Raw genomic sequence first — 24360 nt, 5'->3', positions numbered from 1 at the left:
GAATCTGAAAAAGAATAGATATATGTACATGTATAGCTGAATCACTTTTTTTGTATACCTGAAACTAATACAACATTGTAAATCAACAACATTCCAATTAAAAAAAAAAAAAAAAAAAGACAAAGTGATAATTATCCTATTCAATTTCCTGGCCAGAATGCCTGGAAATCTTGCCCTATACATTTGTGACTTACAGTGGTGGTGGAAACACAATCAGATATATTCCAGAAGGAGAAAAATCAAGATACCTTATGTCCCGCTGCTGGAGCAGTTCGTTCCCACAATCCAAAGTTTTCAGCTTGTCATCAGGAATAGTGTCAACTAATTTACAGATATGGTCCATCACACGAATAAGTTGCTGCTGTAAACTTATCTGTCTAGCTATAAAGTATTTATGTTGTTAATATTTTTTGTCAACAACAAAAAAGACTTAAAAATTTGAAAGCCATGCATGTAAAACTTGAAGTAGTTTACAAACGAGATTAGAAACAACCATATATTCTCCCATTATCTGCCTATGAAATAATTTGAAGTCATACTGTCTCTATTCTAGATCATAAGAGCTCATAACTATGTTATCCTTTCATTTCATGTTAATTCTTATTATTTCTCTTAGGGTAACCAAAGTTGTTGTAAGATACAAAAGTTTATGATTTTTTACTAACTTCAGGTGTAAATCTCACCATGCCCATACAAAGTACATCATAAAGTATGGACAGGTAAGAACCTCACCTGTTGCTCTGGTTTGCCTGCCAACCAGTGTTTCCTAACAGTACAGCACTTGGACTTTCTTTTTGGAGACTACTCCCATCCCCACTCCCACGTCCTCAGTGGGCATCTGATGTAAGGCAGCTCAATGAGAATTAGATCTAAGAGTTTTTCGACTGACTGGAAAAGAGGACCTCTCTCTTTAACAAGTTGGACAGGCTGCTGGTGGCCATCTCTGCCACCACGGAGAAAAACACTAGCTTGAAAATGAGGCCAACACAAGGAAAAGCAGAAAACAGAGATGGAAGGAAATGGGAGATTGAGATGGAGAGATGGGATGAAAGAGAAGAGAGAGAAGGCAGGTGTGAAAGAGAGAAATTCCTGATAACAATGTCTGGACATCTGAATCTGGCCAGCCCACTTCACACTTTTAAATTTCAGCTATGTAACTAAGAAATAATGTCAAAGGAGGGGTGGCTTTATATGATGGAAAGAAAAAAAAAATGGGTTAGGGTAGCAATGGGAAGCAAGGAAGATGCCTACCTACCTCTGGGGCCTAAGGTGTGCAGGAGAAATAAACAGTTTAGGTGGGCTGCGGAGGCAACAGTATTCTCAGAAGACAATCAGAGAAGAGAATGAGGCTACTGGGAAATTGTTGACCGAGGGCAGTGGGTTGAAGGGTCTAAGGGGCAGGAAGGAGAGAAAAAGAGGACAGACGGGGGTGGTGGTGGGGGACATAACACAGACGATGGGACGCATGAGTCTTTGTGAAAATGACCTGGGGGTGTGGACTTTTACTAGTTTTGGCTGATGTAAATAGGGTCATGAAGTATGAAATGGTAAAAGTGGACTTGCTGGGTTCCTGTTTCACATCTGTTTTCTCTGCAAGGAGAATGGGCATTGGATTGGAGAAGGAGCATAAACAACAGTCCAAAGGAAATGAAAACCAAGACAGGCTCAGAGAGATACAGCTACTGGAAAGGAGCTCAGGCCTCTTCGCCTAGACAGATTACACCTCAGAGTACAAAGGAAACCTGCAAAGAAAATGTCACTGATGCATGTAGCATCTAGTGAATAGGAGAGGTGATGGAAGAGTGAAGACAGGCAAACATAGTTCTAATTTTCAAAAAAATTCTAAAGGGATGCCAAAAGCTTCAGGCTGGTGATCTTAAAGTTAATTCAAGGCAAAATTCCAGAACATGTTATCAAATGGCTGCTTTGTGAGCTCTAAGAAAAAGAGGAAACAATTATAGAGTTAGCAAGAGTTCATAAAAATAAACCAGCCATCTCAACGTATTTCCTTCTTTGAAAGGATTACTAGACTAGCAGATAATGATAGCTACCATTTATTGAAGGTCTACAGTGTGCTGGGCACTTTACCTTGAATCCTGACAACTACTGGGCAAGGCAGACACTATTTTCCTCATTTAAAAGAACAAGAAACTGAGGTCCAAAGAAGCTTAATTAATTAGGCATAGTCACCCAGCCAGGAGTGGGAAGAGGCAGGCTTGTATACTAGGTCCGCATCACTCTACAGCCAATGTCCCACCTGTTCCCTCTTGCTGCCTCAGCCCTTGAACTTCTAGAGTCATATGACTGAGTCTTTTGCATCCCCGTGCACAAGGGAGAGAAACACAGTCTGAAGGCAGACGTGTAACAAGATGAACAAGAAGTGGTGATGAAGGGGCTGATGTCAGCTGAGAGGGAGGCCGCTAATGACATTCTGTGGGACTCTGTCCTTGCTCTCGTCCTCACTAACCATTTTACCAGTGAAACTTAATGAGGCAGAAACAGTATACTGCAGTGGCTATCAATGTAAACTCAAGAGCCTCAAGACTGCTGGGTTCAAATCCTAGCTCTGCTGCTGTCTAACTCTATGACCATGAGTAATTATTTAACTCTCCTGTACTTGGGTTTCCTTATTTGTAAAACAGGATAACAGAAACCACCTTAAAGGATCATTGTGAGGATTAAATTAGTTAATATTAAGGCACTTAGAAGAGTGCCTACAACATCAGGTTTTTCAGGAACATCTCTAACAATAAACTCAGAGACCAAAATAAACAAAAAGAAATTCAGAGGAAACAGGAACAACACACAGAGATCACTACACATGTGCGTGTGCATGCACACACACACACCATAAGTACAGCACCCATCAAACAAGAATAGAAAACATTACAGAAATACTCAGAGAATACAACACAGCTCTTGGAAATTAATTTGATGAAAATGAAAAATTCCATCAAAGAGTTAATTTAAAAATTGAGGAAATCTCCCAGAAAGCAAAAAGGCAAGAGATGAAAAATAGAAAAGTTAATTAATGGAGGTCTAGTAGCCCAATAATTAAAGTTCCAGGAAGAGTGAAAGAGAAAAGAAAAAACAAAGAAAGAAAATAAAAAGGAATGATACCAGAAAAAATTTCAGAATAGAAGGACACAAATCTCAAGCCTAAAAAAGCCTCTGGGAAGTAGAAATCAGGAGTGGGAAAGGAGGCAGCTGTTTTTCAAAGCCTTGTAGTGCTACTGGATTATTTATACTAGATATTTAATAGAAAATTTAAAAATGAATTAGAGACAAATCAAACAAACAAAAAGTATTAAACTTCAAGCGGACACCAAGAATCAAACCCAGAGAACCAGGTGGATGAAAGGTCCAGAAACCAGTACCTATAAAGAAGAGGTAAAAGATCTAACATTATTTAGCGCTAGGCGCTTCAGACTTATCTCACAAAGATTAAAGTTACAGGAAGGCAAAATTTTGGTTCAGTAGGAGAAATAATTCATTGTCTATTTTGAAAATGTTACTTGTTAGAAAGTCACCTTGTGAGAAAACAAGTTTCTCGGTTTCTGAGCTGTTTGAGCAACAATGGTTAACCCATGGTGGTTGGTTATTACGGATGATTCACTGTTACAGGAAAAGGAACTATGAGCTCGCCATCGTGTACTATACCGTCACAGGTTAAGAATACAACCTTACTTTTGTTTTCAAAAGTAAGCAGTTACAATACGTGTTATGTCCCAAACACTTTTGTACCATCATAGCTTGTGCAGGTTTCTTGATTAGGCTGCTGTGTAGTCATTTTCTCAGATTTTGACAAGTCTTCTGATGTGCTAAGACCATCCTTGCTGTCAGAGGTGTCGAGATCCTTCAACACACTACAAATTAAAAAATATTAAACCGATCACAGTATAGACTAGACCAAATGCATACTTTTTCCTCTAATATTTTCCACAACTGGTCAGATGCTATGTAACAGAAAAGAGAAACATGCCTTTCTATCTCCTCTATTCTAAAACCTCTTTAGCTGGCCCTCAAAGTTTTCCATCTTTTGGCCCCAATATTTTTTTTAATTAATTAATTTATTAATAATTTATTTCTGGCTGCATTGAGTCTTCGTTGCTGCGCGCGGGCCCTCTCTAGTTGTGGCTAGTGGGGGCTGCTCTTCGTTGCGGTGCGTGGGCTTCTCATTGTGGTGGCTTCTTTTGTTGCAGAGCACGGGCTCTAGGCGAGTGGGTTTCAGTAGTTGTGGTACGTGGACTCAATAACTGTAGCTCACGGGCTCTAGAGCACAGGCTCAGTAGTTGTGGTGCACGGGCTCAGCTGCTCCGTGGCAGGTGGGATCTTCCTGGACCAGGGATCAAACCCGTGTGCCCCGCACTGGCAGGCGGATTTTTAACCACTGTGCCACCAGGGAAGACCCTGGCCCCAATATTAACACATATAAACATGGTCAGTCTGATTGGATATAAAACATACTTTAAAAGTAACAAAATAAATTAGTACTAAAGGAGTATTAAAGAGAGAGTACTATGGCAATCCAAAGAAAGATAACACTTTCTGGAACTTGAGAAGGCTTTGCCAAGAAGGTAGGATTTGAGGAAACCTTGAATGATGGGTATGGGAAAGTGACAGCTTACAAAGGAGAGATAAAAAAGACAATTCTATTTACTCGATATTCAGGAATCAACTGTACTTTTCTAAAGCAGGATTTTGGAATGCAATCTCCTAACTAAATCAAAGAATGATGAATAACTATGTTATAAGTCTCATTAGGCTATTGAGCTTAGGGTTACTGTAAGAGCATAACTGGAGATAAAGCTGTAAAGGTAATTTGGGGTCTGAAGATGGAGGATTTTGAGGCCCAGCTAAAGAGGTTTAGGAATACAGGAGTTACAAAAACATGTTCTCTTTTCTGTCATATGTTATCTGACCATTACACCTCTGAAATTAATTCAGAAGTCACAACCAGCACTTTAAAATGAAATAAAATATAACAGAAAATTTGTGTGCACTGCACATATATAGTATCATTTGTGAAACTTCTATTTTAGTTTTATAATGTATACAAATATGTATACTAGGTTGCAATGGAAAAATATAGAGAGAATTTACCTTGGAAACAACCATTTTCCAACTGCTGAAGATCTAGGTAAAATAAATTATGGTATGACAACTCATTAAATTATGTAGCCATTAAAAGGAATAAAAATAATGACTATGTAGCAATATGGAAAATGTTTAAAAAATAATGTTAAAAGAAAAGCAAATTGAAAAATTATAGCTACATGTTGATTATGGCAATGTAAAAATCATATACACACGTAGAGAAGAAACAAAACAATGTGGCTAGGGAACGGGGGAGGAACAAATTAGGAGTACAGACACAAAATAGATAAGGAATAAGGATTTACTGTATAGCACAAAGCATTATACTCAATGTCTTGTAACAACCTATAATGGAATATAATTGAAAAACAAAACAAAACAAAACTGAATCACTATGCTATATACCTGAAACTACCATAATATTGTAAATCAACTATACTTCAATTAAAAAAAAATAAAAAAACTTAATGTGGATACAGAAAATGTTTGGTTTGTTGGACTGTAAGACTACCAGTAAGTATCCTATTAATGTGGTTACAATGTTATCTGTGCAATACACACTTTTTTAATAAACAAAGAAAAAAGCCAGGCAGTCAACAGGAATGGTGTGGCCCAGGATATAACCCTACACTGGATCTTAGTCCATTTGCCGTTAATTATCACCCCAGACAATCCCCTGCTCCTCCTTAGGCCTCAACTACTTCTCCTGTTAAAAGAGAATGTTGATGAATGCTATATGAACTCTTGCTCAGTTTTTCTTCTACAATTCTGTCTCAATTTCTATTGGGAGGTGAAAGAGGGGAGCTCTTACAGTTTTTCTGTTTTGTTGTCTAACAGCAATCATGCTTCAACCTTTCCCACCCCTTTAAACATCTCAACCCACCTGTTAAAACAAAAACCTAGGGAAAACTAGGTTATGCAGGCAAACACCTCCTTCCTGCCTTCAGGTGATATACTAGAGGGATTTGTTTCTCATCCAAATATGGTTAACAGCAGAGTATATACCAGACCACTCAACTGAACTGTGATTTAGACTGGGGTGAGGATGGAGGTAACAAAGACTATTAGTATTTTCAGCTATTAATGAACTATGTGGACTCTATTTTTCCCATAATACTACCACTTAACCACAATCATGTCACTAATTTACCAAAATTCAGTGAATGACAAATACAATAGTCAATTCTATTTGGATTTTTAAAAAAATTAAAAAAAAAAAAGAAGACAAAGAAGAACACATTACTTACTAAGTCACTTCACAAATAAGGTGTTAGTTTTGGGTCATTTCAGGTACATGAGATTGGAAATACAGTATCTTTAGGACTATATCCCACATGCCAAGATCACTTACATAAAACTGTTTAGAGGTCCCATGTAATGAATCATAATGGAACTTTACAGCTTTAGAATACCAACAATTAAATAAAATGTAAATAAATAGGGACTTTTTGATGCTTTCATTTGGATACAAAATAAATTGTGCAGAAGCATGAAATTAATCAATTTTGAGATGATACTACATAACTAAATTAAATTATTTCAGCTACCCCAGAATCAATGTTTATTAATTAATAAACTATTTTACCTAGAGCATTTTAAAGAGGATGAAGAGGCTGAAGTCATTCCTTCTTCTGGAGAAGGTGGAACAAAATCTATGTCATAATCATCTTCATCAAGCTCAACACATGAAGATTTCTCAGTTGAATGTAATTCCATTTCTTCCAAGTTTTTCTTCTTTTCACAATTATCTAAAGTACAAAAAAACAGCTGATAAACATAGGTTATTTTAATATTAATGAGACAGAAAGAACAGGGTGTGAGCACTTGTGAGTGAGTGCTCTGAGCAAGTCATAAGCACTAACACCACTCTGTGCGATACAAGTTCTCTCCTTTCACACGTTAGTGTTGCCTTGTTTCTTCATAAACCATGATTGAGTCAACTGGATTAAGTCTAATGAGTGCTGGATTGAGGCTGATGATTTGCTTAAGGATTTTCATGACTGTCTCTGGTTAAATTATGAAACCCATCCTTATTATCAGTACTTTCGTTTCTCTGTTTTTCATTCACACTTAAATAAGGGTAAAGTACAAGTAAGCCTGATAATTGTACAAACACTGTTGTTTATACAGATAAACAATCTCTACTTTACCACAAAGGTATCTTAGTTATTTAAGTCTCCCAGAGTGTCTCTCTCTTGACTATGTGGGAAAACACTGCCAAACTGTTGCTCTCTAGTTTACCTTTTACCAAATTTTCTCTTCATAAATAGCAACATGCTTGATTAGATTACACTTTTGCTTATTATCAATCACTTTTCAGTCCTCTCTCACCCTATAGTAACCCTGATGGGATTCAGGTGTTTAAAAATATTTGTCTCATATTTACAACTGTTTCATAACGTGGGTACCTCCACATATGGCTAATGTCAGCTATTAAGTTCTAGACATCTAATAACTACGAGACCTAAACAGAAAACAATTTGCATGTAATTTACAATACTTTAATAGCATGATTAGATCAGATTATACGTCAACATTAGGTGGTACAAACCATAAAAGAATTATAACACAAAGGCTTAGTTTCACATCCCATTTCTACTACCAACCAGCCAGTAGACCATTAAGAAGCCATTTTAACTTCTATGGACCTTCTTTTCTTTTCTTTTTATTGAAGTATAGTTGATTTACAATATGGTGTTAGTTTCAGGGGTACAGCAAAGTGATTCAGTTTTTTTTGCAGATTATATTCCATTATAGGATATTACTAGATATTGGGTATAATTCCCTGTGCTATACAATAAATCCTTGTTGCTTATCTATTTTACATATAGTAGTTTGTATCTGTTAATCCCATATTCCTAATCTGTCCCTCCCCCTTCCCTCTCCCCTTTGGTAACCGTAAGTTTGTTTTCTCTGTCTGCAAGTCTGTTTCTGTTTTGTATATAGATTCATTTTTATTATTTTTTAGATTCCACATGTAAGTGATATCATATAGTATTTTTCCTTCTCTGACTTATTTCACTAAGCATTATATTCTCTACATATTTCTTTCTTTTAAATTAATTAATTAATTAAAGTTATTTATTTGGCTGCGTTGGGTCTTTGTTGTTGCAAACGGGCTTTCTCTAGTTGTGGCGAGAGGGGGATACTCTTCATTGCAGTGCGCGGGATTCTCACTGCGGTGGCTTCTCTTGTTACGGAGCATGGGCTCTAGGTGCGCGGGCTTCAGTAGTTGTGGCTCGTTGACTCTAGAGTGCAGGCTCAGTAATTGGGGCTCATGGGCTTAGTTGCTCCGCGGCACGTGGGGTCTTCCTGGACGAGGGCTCTAACCCGTGTCCCCTGCACTGGCAGGCAGATTCTTAACCACTGCGCCACCAGGGAAGTCCCTCTACATATTTCTTCATATATAAAATCACGGAGCTATCCTTGTTGTTTATATAAATAGCAGAATAAAATCTTTCATTTCCTTAGTATGCCCTGCCTCAAGAACGTGGCCAACAGATGGTGCTTAGGATGTATAAGCACTTCTGTACATCCTAAGGACAAAAGCTAAATCATTATATGACTGTCATGTGTGGGTTTTAAGTAAATTCAAGAATAGGCCAATAAACAGCGATTTTATTGGCTTGGGAAAAAAAAAAAAAAGCTAAGTCATATTTGCTGCTGTTCCCAACGCCTAGTTTTGCATAAACTAATACAACCTTTTGAAATGAAATAAAACAATAATTTTTACCTCTTTCCTCTCCCAAATGAGTTTTTAAAGGGTGATTTTCCTGAGTATCTTCATTTATCAGCTCTTCGGAATTCGGGCCATCATCAATGCAAATCACATCACTATTTAACCATTCTGAGTCATCCTTCTGTTTCTTAATCAAATATGCCTGCTTGCTGCTCTCAGAGGAGGAAGGAGTCAAATCAGTCTTTACTGTATTTGTTTTATCAAGGTGTGCTTTTAGAAAGTTCCTCTTAGACTTTTTTGATTTCTGAGCAGTGCTTACTCTTATGAAGTGGTTTTGGTGTGGTGTCACAAATGCTTTTGAATCTCCAGAAGTATCAAAGTCATCCATATCATCCCAATCATTGAAGGTAATAAGAGAATCTGATGAAGAACTAAATTCTAATTTCTTGAAAGTAGCATCGCAGGATTCCTTTACAACCAGTGTGTTCTGGGTAGTGCATAAAACTTCCTGAGGAACCTGTGACAAATTTGGCAATAATGGTTTTGAACCAACTCTCTTAGTTTGCTGTCCAGCTGGAGTATTTTTAAAGTCATTGATCTTTGTCTCCTGATTTGTGGTGTGGGGAAAAGGTTCACTGAAGGAAAAGCCCTCAGTAATATTAACATCTTTATCATTCAACACAGGAGCTTTTGCTACTGACACACTAGTTACAGATACATCGTTGGCTGAAGATACTTTCTTTTTAAAAGTGAAACCTCTGAAAAATAATTGAAACACTGAATTAGATGGATTAATTTCAACAAACCCAGCAAGTATACAAAACCCAGCAAGTATACAAACCCAGCAAGTATACAAAACTTTAATTTATATAACAACTTACTTCCTTGCATCACAAATGAGCGAGCGAAGAATCTATCTCCCTCTCTGATTTTAAAATGTGTAAGGTAACTTAAATTATGCTTTGTATGCTCTGATTCTTCCTATTCAGAAGCTAATTATTCAGCTTTGAGAGTATCTGGGCCATTCCTACTACTTTGTTTCTCAGGCTCATAGTCCTTAATTAATAGCCTCTCCAGAGGGAGGGGACGGCGTAAGTGAAAAATGTGGCTACTTGTTTCTACTCTGATAAAAGTTTTATGGGGAAAAGAGTCAAAAACTGCCAGCTATGCTGAAATCTGAAAGAAAAGTGAAAGAGGCAAGAGTCCTGGACATCGAATGGATTTAGTGACATGAAGGTCAACGGTGACTTTGCAGTCAAGCACACAGAATGGTGTCTAGAACCTGGTAAGGGCACAATAAAGATTATGAAATATTAGGTATTGTTAGAAGGAGTCTGGAATATAGCTTGGAGGAAAGAACAGAACTGGAGAGCTATAGTTTCCTTACAAACGGTTTTTGAAAAGGATATAAAATTATATTAAAATATTAAAAACACCGATTTGTCCAAATTTACAAGATTTGTATTCATTCATTCAATGAATATTTACTGAACAAAAACCATGTGCTAGAAACCATGCAAAGGTGCTGAACAATACATTACCTAGCGTTGCTAAAACATGCTCTACCATTAATTTGCAAAGTGGGAAAATCACTGACCCTCTCAGCTTCATTTCCTCATCTCTACAATGAAAGAGTTGAAAGAGAAGGTACTTCACTTGTGTTAGTGCCTGTATGGAAGCAAACCAACCAAAATACTTACGAAGATTTTGTTTTTGAAAGACTTAATTTATTATTAAGTTTTCTGGCTGAATGACGTTCCAGTTGCTCCTGTAGATTATTTTGAGGAACAGCAGCCATGATCCTAAAAAGTGAGGGAAATAAATATCAGTGGAGTTATGCACTTTCCATTAATCACAGTATTTATTGGGGGGTAGAGCACTGTTCCAACTGTGTCCAGAGTAATGAGTTTTTGTTTTTTGTTTTTGGTCAAAAAACTGTTTTGACATTTACAACCGGTAACATTTGAAATATATAATCTTTAACTACATGAAGTCTCACTTAAATAACAAATGACCTGGTTTTCCCCCAATGCTAAAATAAGCACAAAAGACATTAGGCAAGGGCTTATTAGGAAAAGGCTTGCAGAAAAATGGGACCTGGCCTAGGCTTGAAGCATAAATGGAAGCCGAATGGGGAGTGAGGTGGGAGAAAATGATCAAAGCACACTGAAAACCCAAAGAACAAAGGAATAACTGAATTCTCTGCCTCAGGGGAAAATCGGGAAAAGAAGGAAGAGCACCACCAATGACAGCAATGGTTTACCAGCAAGATACCGTGCTTCATAATTACCTAGTTTCAACCTGAAAGAACACTTTTACCAAGCATATTTACACCTCTTGTGTAACAAATTGTGACACTGCTGAGCTACTGCCTGGAATAATGTGTAGCTTAAGCCACCTTAAAATTACTGGGGCCAAAGGAAGACGGGATAGCAGAATATATGGCTAGTAAACAATTCTCATTCATTTGAGCTGAGAGCTATAACCCTCTTTCCCATTCTATGTTTACCAGAGATCTCCTTTTACTTTATGCCATATATCTTAGAAGGAAGGATTAACAACACTAAATGATATTCATGGAAATATGAAGTTTTACATATATCATACTCCACTCACTAATCCTTAAAATAATCTATGTTTAACAACTGCATTACTTTAGATAACAGTGAAAAAAGAAAAACTTGGTAGAAAGTTCAACTGGGAAATCTCCATGTGCTGAGCTTGATGAAGATGATTATGATATAGATTTTGTTCCACCTTCTCCAGAAGAAGGAATGATTTCTGCCTCTTCTTCCTCTTTAAAATGCTTTAGGTAAAATAGCTAATTAATAAACACTGAATAATTCACACTGATATGTGAATTATATCTTAATAAAGTTGTTACCAACCCACCACCCACTGTCAACATTTATCAACTCATCAACTATTATCAACTCATCCAATACTGTTTCATCTGTACACACATCCCAAGGTTCTCACTTCACCATTCTGGAAGGCGACCTCCCAAAATAGTGATATTTTAATTCTGTCATTCCTTCTTCATTCATTAGCTGCAATAGTTCTATCAAGAGAAATGTTCTCTGATCTATTATTTTGTTACCCAGTGGTACAGCTGACATAGAAAAGACAGGATAAATGTTGGATTCTTTTCCTTTATTTATTAGTTTTCAAAATAATGAGTTAATTATCTAGCAGCCTCTAATGGTGGTCAATCTTTTTCTCAGTATCATTATAAACTCATGAATTAACCATTAGGTATGTTTTAATCCAATATAATTATCATCCTTATCGATTCTCAAACTGTTTCACGTTTGCCCAGTGGGAGCCTTTCCAGGTTGACTCTTCAGTACTTTTGACATAAACTTAGTAGGTTTTGAGAGCTTCCTTACTAACTGGAATGAAAAGACATCCCAGACTTATCTTGTGCATTTTTTTGCCCCAGACTTAGAATCAGCCATTTCCCCAAGGAGCCCTGATTTTTATTTTTAGTGGAGAGTATTTTAAGACCACAGTCCCTGCACATCCAAAGGCACCTCTCCATTTTACATCCAGTTTAAAAGCACTGGCCTTTCACTGAAGTATGCTCTCTCCAAGGTCCTGTCCAATATGGAAGTTTTTCGCAGAATAAATGATAAAGAGTGAAGTCACATTACTGTCCTCTCAAAATTTCAACCTCAAACGATTAGATGGCTGACACGGAGGCAGAGGCACACAGTCCTTCAGCCTTAAGACAAAGCAGGACAAAATGGTCCATGGCATCATTACTTAACCTTTCCCCACATTCCTTCTAAGTTTTTATTGTTCCTGTCTCAACTTTCTACAATTTTGCATACCTTATTTATTTTTATATCAAAACTAGCCATGGTATTCTTTTCTTTTTTTTAGAAAGAGGGTTTATTTATTTATTGGCTGTGCCATGCGGCATGCAGGATCTTGGTTCCCTGACTAGGGATTGAACCCGTGCCCCCCTGCAGTGAAAGCACTGCGTGCTAACCACTGGACCGCCAGGGGATTCCCCTAGCCATGGTATTCTAATAGAGTTTTCCAATATTATTCCACAGTACGATTTGATATGCATATTTAGTCATCTCAATAGTATATGTGTTTGATTCGTAACTGTAGTGATACATTATGGATTCAGAGTTGGCATGTAGTCAACCTTAACTCTGGGGCATCATTCCCTACTTTCAAGCTACACTGCTCTTTGGTTATTCCCACAGGGTAGCATCCTCTAGTCAGTCATATTCTGAAGCATGGTAGCAAGTACACAATTTTCCTTCTCAACAGCCTTCAGCAGTAATGCTTTTAAGGAGTTGGTGAGTACTGAGAAGCAAAAAATATCAATAAAATTGTTTGACACACAAAAAAATTGTTCATCAACAGCAAACATCAGTGATACAAAATTAAAAGAAGAAAATAAATGGAAAATAAATAGAGACTAGCGAAAAGTTTCACAATACTAAAGGGGATGAACAATGAGAGCCCAGAAACGGATAAGGCTTCTGAATTAGACTCACCACAAAAGTCACAAGTATAATTTGGAAAATGATTAAAAATTTCTCTCATGTACATGAAGGAAGTTATCATGGCATTGTAAAATAATATAAATAAGTAAAAAGCTGATTGAACAGTGCAAAAAAATTTATTGAATGAAACAAGTAAACTAGAAAACCATATCCATACATAGAAAGAATAAACAAATCAATGAAAAAAAAGGTATGAGAGAATGGTAACAATCCAGGGCTGGAATATAAAAAATATATCCAGCGAATGAGACTACTTGAAGTAGTAAAAGAAACCACTGACAAATAATAAATGATTAAAGGAGTCCTATCTCAACAGTATCTTGAACAAATAAAAATAATTCAGGCCAGAAACTGAGAGGAACTTTACTGAACCAGGTAAGACTAAGACATAGTCTCCTGAAATTAAACTAAAGGGAAACATTTTTTTAGAAACCCTACAAGTGGCTAAGCAAGAAACATATCACATTTACAGTAACAAACAGAATTACTTCTAACTACTTCTCTGATCTTAAGTGTATGTCTAATATAGTTTTACTTACGTATATAACTGCATGAACAACATTCAAATAGAGATACAGAACATTTCTAGCACATCAGTATGCTTTCTTGTGCCCTTTCCCAGTTAATACACCCCAGATATAACCACTATCTGACTTATTCACCATAGGTTACTTTTGCCTATTCCTGAACTTACATGGATATATGGAATCACACAGTATGTATTATCAATGCATATTTGAGATGGCATCTGTTAAACTCAAATCATTTCTAACAGATATACTAAAACATAAAATTAGAAGTACTTAAAATCAAGACCCAATACAATATCTTATATTTTACAACAGGATGAATCCATTAAAAATAGGGGCTAAGATGAGACTGTTCTCTTATTTTCACTCTCGTGTTACACATTCTTACCAATGCAAAGATATTCAAAAAGGGAATACTAGAAGAGATGAGAATATCATACATGTAGACAATTCGATTATATACCAACACAATTCAAAGAAAATCAGTCATAACAATAGATAATTAAAACTTCAGTAAAGTGGGTAAATAAAAGATAAATATAAATCCACAAAAGTCAAATGCATTCTCATGTAGTAGTAATAACGAGCTAGAAAATACAATTTTTAAAAAGCATTCAGTTAACAATAGCAAGGAAAAACATTAAACTACCAATTAACCTAACAAAAGACATACATTTTCATGATATAAAGAAAATGACCAAATATTACTAGGAGAAATAAAGAAAAATTTGGATAGAGAAATATTTCATGTTCTTAAATGAAAGGTTTAAATATCACAAAGGTAACAGTTTTTCATAAATTAATTTGTGAGTTTAACAAAATTCCAATTAAAACACCACAAGAATATTTCACAAAACTCAATAAAAACACTTCTAAAATTCATTTGACAAAAACATGAAACAAGAATACTAAATAACAACGGGGTGGGAACTAGCATTAGAAATATTATAATCATATTAAATGTAACTAATTTAAATGGCATGGTACTCAGCTTTTTTTCTTTTAAACATTTATTTATTTATTTGGTTGCACTGGGTCTTAGTTGCAGCAGGCAGCCTCCTTAGTTGTGGCTCACGGGCTCCTTAGTTGCGGCACGCAGGTTCCTTAGTTGTGGCATGCAAACTCTTAGTTGCAGCATGCATGTGGGATCTAGTTTCCTGACCAGGGATCAAACCCGGGCCCCCTGCATTGGGAGCATGGAGTCTTAACCACTGCGCCACCAGGGAAGTCCCCAAATGGCATGGTACTCGTCTTTGAAAAAGAAAATCCTAGGGTTTCCCTGGTGGCACAGTGGTTAGGAATCCGCCTGCCAATGCAGGGGACACGGGTTCGACCCCTGGTCCGGGAAGATCCCACATGCTGCAGAGCAACTAAGCCCGTGCGCCACAACTACTGAGACTGTGCTCTAAAGCCTGCGAGCCACAACTACTGAGCCCACGTTCCACAACTACTGAAGCCCGTGCACCTAGAGCCTGTGTTCCACAACAAGAGAAGCCACTGCAATGAGAAGCCTGTGCACCGCAACGAAGAGTAGCCCCCGCTCGCCGCAACTAGAGAAAGCCCGCGCTCAGCAATGAAGGTCCAATGCAGCCATAATAAATAAATAAATAGATAGACAGATAGACAGATAACCAACAGGGGCCTACACTAGCACAGGGAACTCTGCTCAATACTCTGTAATAACCTAAATGGGAAAAGAATTTGAAAAAGAATAGATACATGTACATATAGAACTGAATCACTTTGCTGTACACCTGAAACTAACACAACATTGTTAATCTACTATACTCCACTATAAAATAAAAATTAAAAAAAAGAAAGCAAAAAAAAAAGAAATTATTAAATACAGTAAATCTCTGACAAGAAGTTAAAATGATCAGGCCAAAAGTGGGAAGCCAGAGAGGTAAGGAGAGCACTGACAGTTGTTTTTGTCCTGAGGACAGATGTCTAATCCTGAGAATCTGAACATCAGTTTTGCTTGCCTTGGAGGAAAAAGATGGACAGAATCAAAGTTAGGGCACAACCATGGTTTCCCCTATAAAACCAGCACCCCAAAGGGCTATAACAACTGGGCAAAGGTAAACCAAAATTAAACCTCACTTCTATCCCCAGGTATCTATAAGTAAAGTTACCAATTGCTGAGGGACTGAGTGGGAGAGACTCCGAAACCACAAACCTGAGAATCTTCTGAACCCAATTTTTATCACGCACATATTTTAAAAAAAATCCAAGTCATGAATTTAGATTACAGTGATCCTAACTCCAAGGCATCTTCCAAATGCAAATGCAAAAATGTCTCTGGAGGACTACGCCTTTATCTTAGGCCTTAAATAGTTCCCACAACAAGACAATATATAGCAAATACAGACAAAAATAGTCAACCACACAAGTAAACAAGGCACCAGGAATGAGAACTAGTTGTAACAGAAATAGTCAAACAGTATCAGACATACCAGTATAAAGCAATTAAACTTATGTTTACAAAAATAAAAGACAAGCTTGAAAATATCTGCAGTAAACAGAAAACTATAAAGTTGACCTTGCCAACAGAACTTTTAGGAATGAAAGATACAATAACCAAGATTCAGAATTCAACAGATAGATTTACCAGTAGACTACACACAGCTAAAGAGATAATTAGTAAAGTGGGGGGAAAACCGGAAGAAAGTATCCAGGATCTGGCTCCATGGATTTCTCACATTCTTACACGGTCCAAGCCTTCTGAGCAAAGGACATGTGAAGTAGCAGATGGTCTTGGCTGCTGTATTCCTCTGGTGAGATTTGGAGTCACACTTCCCCCAGAGACATCCCACAGTAGTAAAGATAAAGCCCTTTCTTTTCTCTCCCTGGAGACATTTCCCTACGTTCAGGATAATAATCCCAAGGCCCCTTCCCCTCTCACCCAGGGGAGATTTGCCTACATTCTAAGGTAAAAAGTGATCTCTCTGGAAGGGAGGATGTGCAGATGTGCCAGAAACCCTCGAGTGCTCAGAGCCTCTGAATTTTGGGGTTCCTTTCCTGTGATGCACTCAACTGTATACACAGGTATCATCTAGCCCTTATCACATCACCTTGTGGGAATTAGGGTGTAGGGAGTGAATGCAAGGTATTGCTGCAATAAACCATCTGTATCTCTGACCCAGGGGTCTTATGTCTTGTCAGTACATGTGTAAACATTTATGTGTGTGTGTGTGTGTGTGTGCACACGCACGCGCGCATATAAGTAATTGTTAGAGGCTGACTTGTTAGCTTAAAAGTAGGGTAAACTTTAAGATTCTCACATAGTTTCTGACTTAATAGATGCATACACAGAAAACTAAAGAAAGAGATGGAAAATATGAGAAGTTAAAAGACACGGGAGATAGAGTAAGAAAGTCTAACATAAATCTAGCTAGAAATCTAGTTCCAGAAAAAGAGGAGAACCTGGGGCAGAATATTTTAAAAGATAATAGCTGGGATATTTCCAGAATGAAAGACACAAATCCTCAGATTCAAGAAAGCAAACAGGGATTTCCCTGGTGGTGCAGTGGTTAAGAATCCACCTGCCAATGCAAGGGACATGGGTTTGAGCCCTGGTCCAGGACGATCCCACATGCCGCGGAGCAACTAAGCCTGTGCGCCACAACTTCACTCACTGCAACTAGAGAAAGCCCACACGCAGCAACAAAGACCCAACACAGCCAAAAATAAATAAATTAATTAATTTTTTTAAAAAAGAAAGAAAGCAAACAAATTCTGAACAGGAAAGATAAAAATAAATCCATACCAAAATACATCATTGTGCAAAATTTGGGGGGTTTTTTGGTTGTAACAAGCAGCTTGTTGGATCTTAGTTCCCCAACCAGGGATTGAACCTGGGCCCTGGCACTGAAAGCACCAAGTCCTGGGACGTCCCTGGTGGTCCAGTGGTTAAGACTCCGTGCTTCCAATGCAGGGGGGTGCAGGTTCGATCCCTGGTTGAAGAACTAAGACTCCACATGCCATGCGGCACAGGCAAAAAAATAAATAAATAAAAGAAAGTAAGCATCAAGTCCTAACCACTGGACTGCCAGGGAATTCCCCTCATTGTGCAATATTTGGACAGATAATCGATTTCTCTTCAGTAAAATTGGAAATCATAAGATAGTGGAATATAACACAACATTGTAAATGAACTATACTTCAATTAAAAAAAAAAAAAAGACAACGACAGTGGAATATCTTCAGTCTGCTGAGAGTAACCTAGAACTTTTCCCCCAGGAAAATATCCTTCAACAATTGAGACTGAATTGCATAAGGGTGAATTTTAATGGTATATAAATTATATCCCAATAAAGCTTTCATTTTTAAAACTGGCTATAATAAAAGCAACAGATAAAGTGTTGGTGAGGATGTGGAGAAATTGGAACCCTTATCCATTGCTGCTGGGAATGTAAAATGGTGCAGCTGCTTTGGAAAACAGTCTGGCAGTTCCTCAAAAAGTTAAACACAGAGGGCTTCCCTGGTGGCGCAGTGGTTGAGAATCTGCCTGCTAGTGCAGGGGACACGGGTTCGAGCCCTGGTCTGGGAGGATCCCACATGCCGCGGAGCAGCTGGGCCCGTGAGCCACAATTGCTGAGCCTGCGCGTCTGGAGCCTGTGCCCCGCGACGGGAGGGGCCGCGATAGAGAAAGGCCCGCGCACCGCGATGAAGAGCGGTCCCCGCACCGCGATGAAGAGTGGCCCCCGCTTGCCGCAACTGGAGAAAGCCCTCGCACGAACCGAAGACCCAACACAGCCAAAAATAAATAAATAAATAAATAAATAAATAAGAAAATCCTTAAAAAAAAAAAAAAAAAAAAGTTAAACACAGAGTTACCATATGATCCAGCAATTCTACTCCTAGATATATACTCAAAAAAACTGAAAACAGGTATTCCAACAAATACTTGTATCTGAATGTTCACAGGGGCATTATTCATAATAGCCAAAAACTAGAAACAACCCAAAGTCCATCAACTGATGAATGAATGGATAAAGGAAATGTGTATATCCATATGGAATATTATTTGATCATACAAAGGAATGACCAAAGCATACTGGTAAATGCTACAATAATGACGAACCTTGAAATATGCTAAGAGAAAAGAGCCCGTCACAAGGAACCACATATAGTATGATCCCATTTATATGACATGTCCAGAACGAGCAAACCTATAGAGAGTAGTTAGTGACTGCCGGCTGGGGAGGGGCGGTTGCTGGTTAGATTGGGGGTTAATGGCTAGGGGTGTGGGGTTTCTCTTCAGGCTGACAAAGCTGTTCTAAAATTGAGTGTGACAACTGCTGCACAAACTTATGAATATACTAAAAGCCTCTGAATTATATACCTAAAATGGGTGAATTTTATGATATGTGAGTTATATCTCAAAAGAGTTGTTATTAAAAAAAATCAAGGCAAAATAAAGATATTTTCCGATCATCAAAAACCAATAGTTTGCCACCAGTAGACTCTCATTAGATGAAATTCTAAAGGATGTACTTTGAGGTAGTAGAAATGTGAGCCTGGGGGGAAGTTCTCAGATGATAGCTGGACTGAAGGACAAAGGAAGTGGTAAATATTAGGTTAAATTTATGCAAACCGTGCCTGTACAAAACAACAATAATAATGTTCTCTGGGGTTAAAAAAAATAGTTAAAATACCCAACAATAGGGCTTCCCTGGTGGCACAGTGGTTGAGAATCTGCCTGCTAATGCAGGGGACACGGGTTCAAGCCCTGGTCTGGGAAGATCCCACATGCCATGGAGCAACTAAGCCTGTGAGCCACAACTACTGAGCCTGCGCGTCTGGAGCCTGTGCTCCGCAACAAGAGAGGCCGCGATAGTGAAGAGGCCCGCGCACTGCGATGAAGAGTGGCCCCTGCTTGCCGCAACTGGAGAAAGCCCTCACACAGAAATGAAGACCCAACACAGCCAAAAATAAATATAAAAATAAATAAATAAATAAAATATTACTATTTAAAAAAAAACCATTTGTTGGTTTCCTCTTTAAAAAAAAAAAAAACCCAACAATAATGACCCATAAGTGAGGAGGGAGGTAAAGAGAGTGAATGTGTTCCGAGGCCTTTGTATTGCCTGGGAGGAGTGTAAGGTGTTGATAAGCTTTAGACTTGGAGAGGATAAATATGCATGTTGTACTTTCTAGAGTAACTACTAAAGAACAAAAACAGAGCATGTAACTTAAAATCTAGAAGGCGAAATGATTAAAAAAAAAAAAACTTCACCTGTAAGAAAGCTACATAAAAGGGGAAAAAAGGAAAAATATAATATAAAGAAAAAAATAAGGTAGTAGATTTTAATCCAAAAATTTATGAATTATAATAAATGTAAACATTTACATGCCTTGATTAAAATCAACTGCCTTGATTAAAAGATTACAATCTGAATTTTTAAAATGATATCTAACTATTGTATTTGCTGTTTATTAGAGACACATCTAAAACACTAGGTGTATAGCAAGGTTAAAAGTAAGAAGATGGAAAAAATATACATGAAGTAAAACTGATAGAATGACAAGAAGAAACAGAAAAAAGATTGTAATTCTAGTATAAAATTAGCTCTCTCAGTAATCGATAGAACAAGTAACTAAACAATCAGTAACAACCCAGAGATCTGAATAACACAAATTTGACAACAACAAAATGTACACATTCTTTTCAAGAACAGACATTTACAAAAGCTGACCATGTACTGGGTCACAAGGCATGTCTCAACAAACTTCAAAGGACTGACATCATAATGGCATGTTTCCAACCAAACGTAAATTAGCTAGAAATCAATAATAAAAAAGATAACTAGAAAAAAACTGTTTTCATATCCACTGGAGATTCATACCTGAAGAAATAATATGATTATACAATGATGGTCTTTTTAACCCCAGTCATTCTTTAGTAGCTGGCATCATCATTTAGTAATTGGCATTCCACTATAAAGAACTTTCCCTTCTTCCCTATTTGTTTTCTATCAGTAAAGATTCTTAATTTATTCAGTGGGTTGTAATCCATACTGTCATTATTTATGCTGATGCTCAAATTGTTTCATATATGGGCAGTGGGAATAGAATTCCTTCAAGCTGGCTCCTTTGTCCTTTTTTATTTTTAATTGTGCTAAAACACACCTAACATTAAAAATTTACCATCTTAATCGTTTTTAAGTGTACAGTTCAGTGATGTAAAGTATATCCACATTGCTGTGCAACCAATCTCCAGAACTTTTCTGCCTTGCACAACTGAAACTGTGTGCCCATTAAACAACAACTTCCCATTTCCCCTTCCCCCCAGCCTCTGATAATCACCATTCTACTTTCTGTTTCTGTGAATCTGACTACTTGAGTAGAATCATACAGTATTTGTTTTCTTTGTGACTGGCTTATTTCACTTAGCATAATGTCCTCAAGGTTTATTCATGTTGCAGCATGCGTCAGAATTTCCTTCCTTAAAGGCTGAATAATATTCGGTTGTATGTACATACCACATTTTGTTTATCCATTCATCTGTCGATGGGCATTTGAGTTGCTCCCACTCTTTGGCTATTGTGAATAATGCTGAAATAAACACAGGTGTACAAATATCTCTTTGAAACCCTGATTTCAATTCTTTTGGGTATGCATCCAGAAGTGGAATTCCTGGATCATACAGTAATTCTATTTTTAATTTTTTGAGAAACTGTCATACTATTTTCCACAGCAGCTGCACCATTTTACATTCCCAGCAACAGTGTGCACGAGTTCTAATTTCTCCATAATCCTCATTTCTCTACATCCTTACCAACAGTTGTTATTTTCTAGTTTGATTTTAAATTCATATTTATTTATTTATTTATTTATGGCTGCTTTGGGTCTTCGTTGTTGCACGCGGGCTTTCTCTAGTTGCGGTGAGTGGGGGCTGCTCTTTGCTGTGGTGCGCGGGCTTCTCATTGCAGTGGCTTCTCTTGTTGCAGAGCAAGGACTCTAGGCTCGCAGGCTTCAGTAGTTGTGGTCTGCGGACTCTAGAGTGCAGGCTCAGTAGTTGTGGCGCACGGGCTTAGCCGCTCCACAGCATGTGGGATCTTCCCAGACCAGGGCTCGAACCCGAGTCCCCTTCACTACCAGGTGGATTCTTAACCACTGCACCACCACAGAAGTCGTTTCTGGGGGTTTTTGATAGTAGCCATCCTGAGTGTGAGGTGATATCTCATTGTGTTTTTGATTTGCATTTCTCTGATGATTAGTGATGCTAAGCATCTTTTCAAGTGTTTGTTGGTCATTTGTGTATCTTCTTTGGAGAAACGTCTATTCAAATCCTTTGCCTACTTTTTCATTGGGTTATTTGTTATTTGTTCGTTTTAAAGAACTGTAGGGGTTCTTTACAGATTCTGGACTGGGGGAAAGGGAGCAAGAGTGAGGCATTACACAGGGGCATGAAGAAACTTTTGGGAGAGATGGATATGTTCATTGATCTGACTGTGGTGATGGTATCTCCTATATACCAAAACTGATCAAATCGTAACTTAAATATGTGCAGTTTATTGTAGGTCAATAAAGCTGCTTCAGAAAAAGCAAACTCAAAGAGCATCTAGAAGACTGAAAAGTGTTTTGGAAATTTTACTTCCCTTCAGCCCCTTGACAACAACTAGAGATAGATGACTAAATCAGTGACTATAATATGGAGTATCTATTTCAAAAAAAAGAATTTCAAAGTTTTCCTTCCTTCATCTGAAACAATTTATTAGCACTGTGATTATCTAGCCTCTTGAAGTTTGGTAGAATTTCCCTATGAAACCATTTGGACCTAGTGTTTTTTTGTTTTCATTGGGATAGTTCTTTCAAAACTTTGTTTATTCTATGGAAATTGAGGTATTTAACTTGTAATCTTTATGGGGATCTATTTTTGTATTTCCCTAAATAATTATCCATTTCATATAAATATTCAAATATGTTTAGAGGTATGCAAATTAACCTTGTATTTTAAAAAATTTCTTCTATATTAGTGGGTTTTCCCCCACTTGTCATTTTGCATTTGCGATTTCCTCCTACTTTCTTAAGTTAGCTATTAGTTTGCTGGCTTGTTAAATTTTTCAAGATACAAGATTTTGATTAATCACATGTTCTTTTGTTCTCTATCATTAATTTCTGCTTCTATCTTTATTATTTTTTAGCCTCTTGTGCTTTCGTTTGGCTTACTTTTTGTTCTTTTTCTAACTTTCCAAGTTTGGAATTTAGTTCATTTATTTTCCGTCCTTCATTTATAATGTCTTTAAAGCTATAAATTTCCCCCCTTCACCACTGCTTTATATGTGTCTTATAAAATCTGATTTGTTGTGTTTTCATTTCATTAATTTTCAGGAATCCTTTATTTCAGTTTGTATTTCCCTTGTATCCAATAGTTCTTTAATAGAAGATTTTTAATCTTCCAGGGCCTTTTCCTTTTTTTAAAAATTTCATTTTAAATTTCTAGTTTTGTTGTACAATGATAAGGACTGTTCATAATCTTTCTACTTTTGGAAAATACTAATGTTTTCTTTCTGACCTAACATACTGTAAAATATAATACTAATACTAATGTTTTCTTTCTGACCTAACATACTGTAAAAATTAATAAAGGGAAACTTCATTTAAAATGGAGTTGTGAAGTCTTGAAGGGGGAGCTCTCCACACATGTACCTTCCTTCACAGCTTACTTCACGTTCCTGGGCGGGAAGCTTACTTTATTACCCGATTCTCTCCTTGTTGAGCAACAGCCCAGTCAATGAGAACTCCAACAACTCAGCCACCCTGAACGCTCACATTCCTCCAATGGACTGTGGTTTGGAGCAGCCCTTCGCAACTTCTCCTTTTTCTATGTAAAGTAAGGTTGCTCTCCTTTGTTCTCCAGACCTACCCGTGGTTTGCTATAGTTTTCATGTCCTAAATGGCAATTCCTCTGCCATTCCTGAATAAGCTCATTTTGCTAGTAAAATAACTGGCTATTTTATTTTTAAGGTTGATAATATGAACTATTTTTAGAATGCAAAATGCACACTTGAGAAGACATATTATTACTGGACTAACCCTGCAACTTTTCCACAGGTTTTTAATTTTTCAAAGAAAAAAAAAAAGAGAGAGAAAGAAGGAGAGAGATGGATCCAGAAAATCCTCATGTTTGGAAATAAAGAAATATACTTACTAAAAAAACCATGGATCAAATAAGATAACAGAGTGGGCATTAGAATATATTTTTGAACTGGACAATAATGAAAGTCTACATATAAAAAAACTTGTGATACGCAACTAAAGAAGTAATTACAGGGAAACGTACAGCCTTAATTGTTAGAAAGGACAAATGAAAATTAATGAGCAGAAGGCATCTATCTCGTATCTATTTCATTTGTGAAAATGAAAAAACAAAATAAGCCCAATGAAAATACAAAGAAGAAAATTATAAAGATAAGAGCTAAAATAATAAATATAAAATAGAGAGAATCAATAAACCAAGTTGGTTCTGTGAAAAGACTTATCAAAGGGGCTTCCCTGGTGGCACAGTGGTTAAGAATCTGCC

At 37.2% G+C, this 24360-nt stretch overlaps 1 protein-coding gene across 5 annotated transcripts in view; it reads right to left on the bottom strand.

Annotated features, from left to right (window-relative positions):
• Positions 1–24360, bottom strand: part of BLM (BLM RecQ like helicase) — a 95122-nt gene that overhangs the window by 60115 nt on the left and 10647 nt on the right. For 2 of the 5 annotated variants that reach the window (XM_057544163.1, XM_057544164.1), the window contains exons 1-6: positions 21317–21336; positions 10477–10578; positions 8831–9534; positions 6683–6845; positions 3745–3866; positions 249–381 (exon numbers count right to left, since the gene is read on the bottom strand). In XM_057544163.1, coding sequence (XP_057400146.1) covers positions 249–381; positions 3745–3866; positions 6683–6845; positions 8831–9534; positions 10477–10578; positions 21317–21321 — 1229 coding nt within the window. In that variant the 5' untranslated portion in view covers positions 21322–21336. Of the gene's footprint in view, positions 1–248; positions 382–3744; positions 3867–6682; positions 6846–8830; positions 9535–10476; positions 10579–21316; positions 21337–24360 lie in introns of those variants that run through there. The other 3 variants (XM_007194307.2, XM_057544165.1, XM_057544166.1) reach the window with 2 other exon arrangements.

Source organism: Balaenoptera acutorostrata, chromosome 3, assembly GCF_949987535.1.
Source record: "Balaenoptera acutorostrata chromosome 3, mBalAcu1.1, whole genome shotgun sequence".
NCBI classification, from domain to species: domain Eukaryota; kingdom Metazoa; phylum Chordata; class Mammalia; order Artiodactyla; family Balaenopteridae; genus Balaenoptera; species Balaenoptera acutorostrata.
The sequence above is the reverse complement of the archived record's forward strand: the minus strand, read 5'-3'. Positions and strand labels throughout refer to the sequence as shown.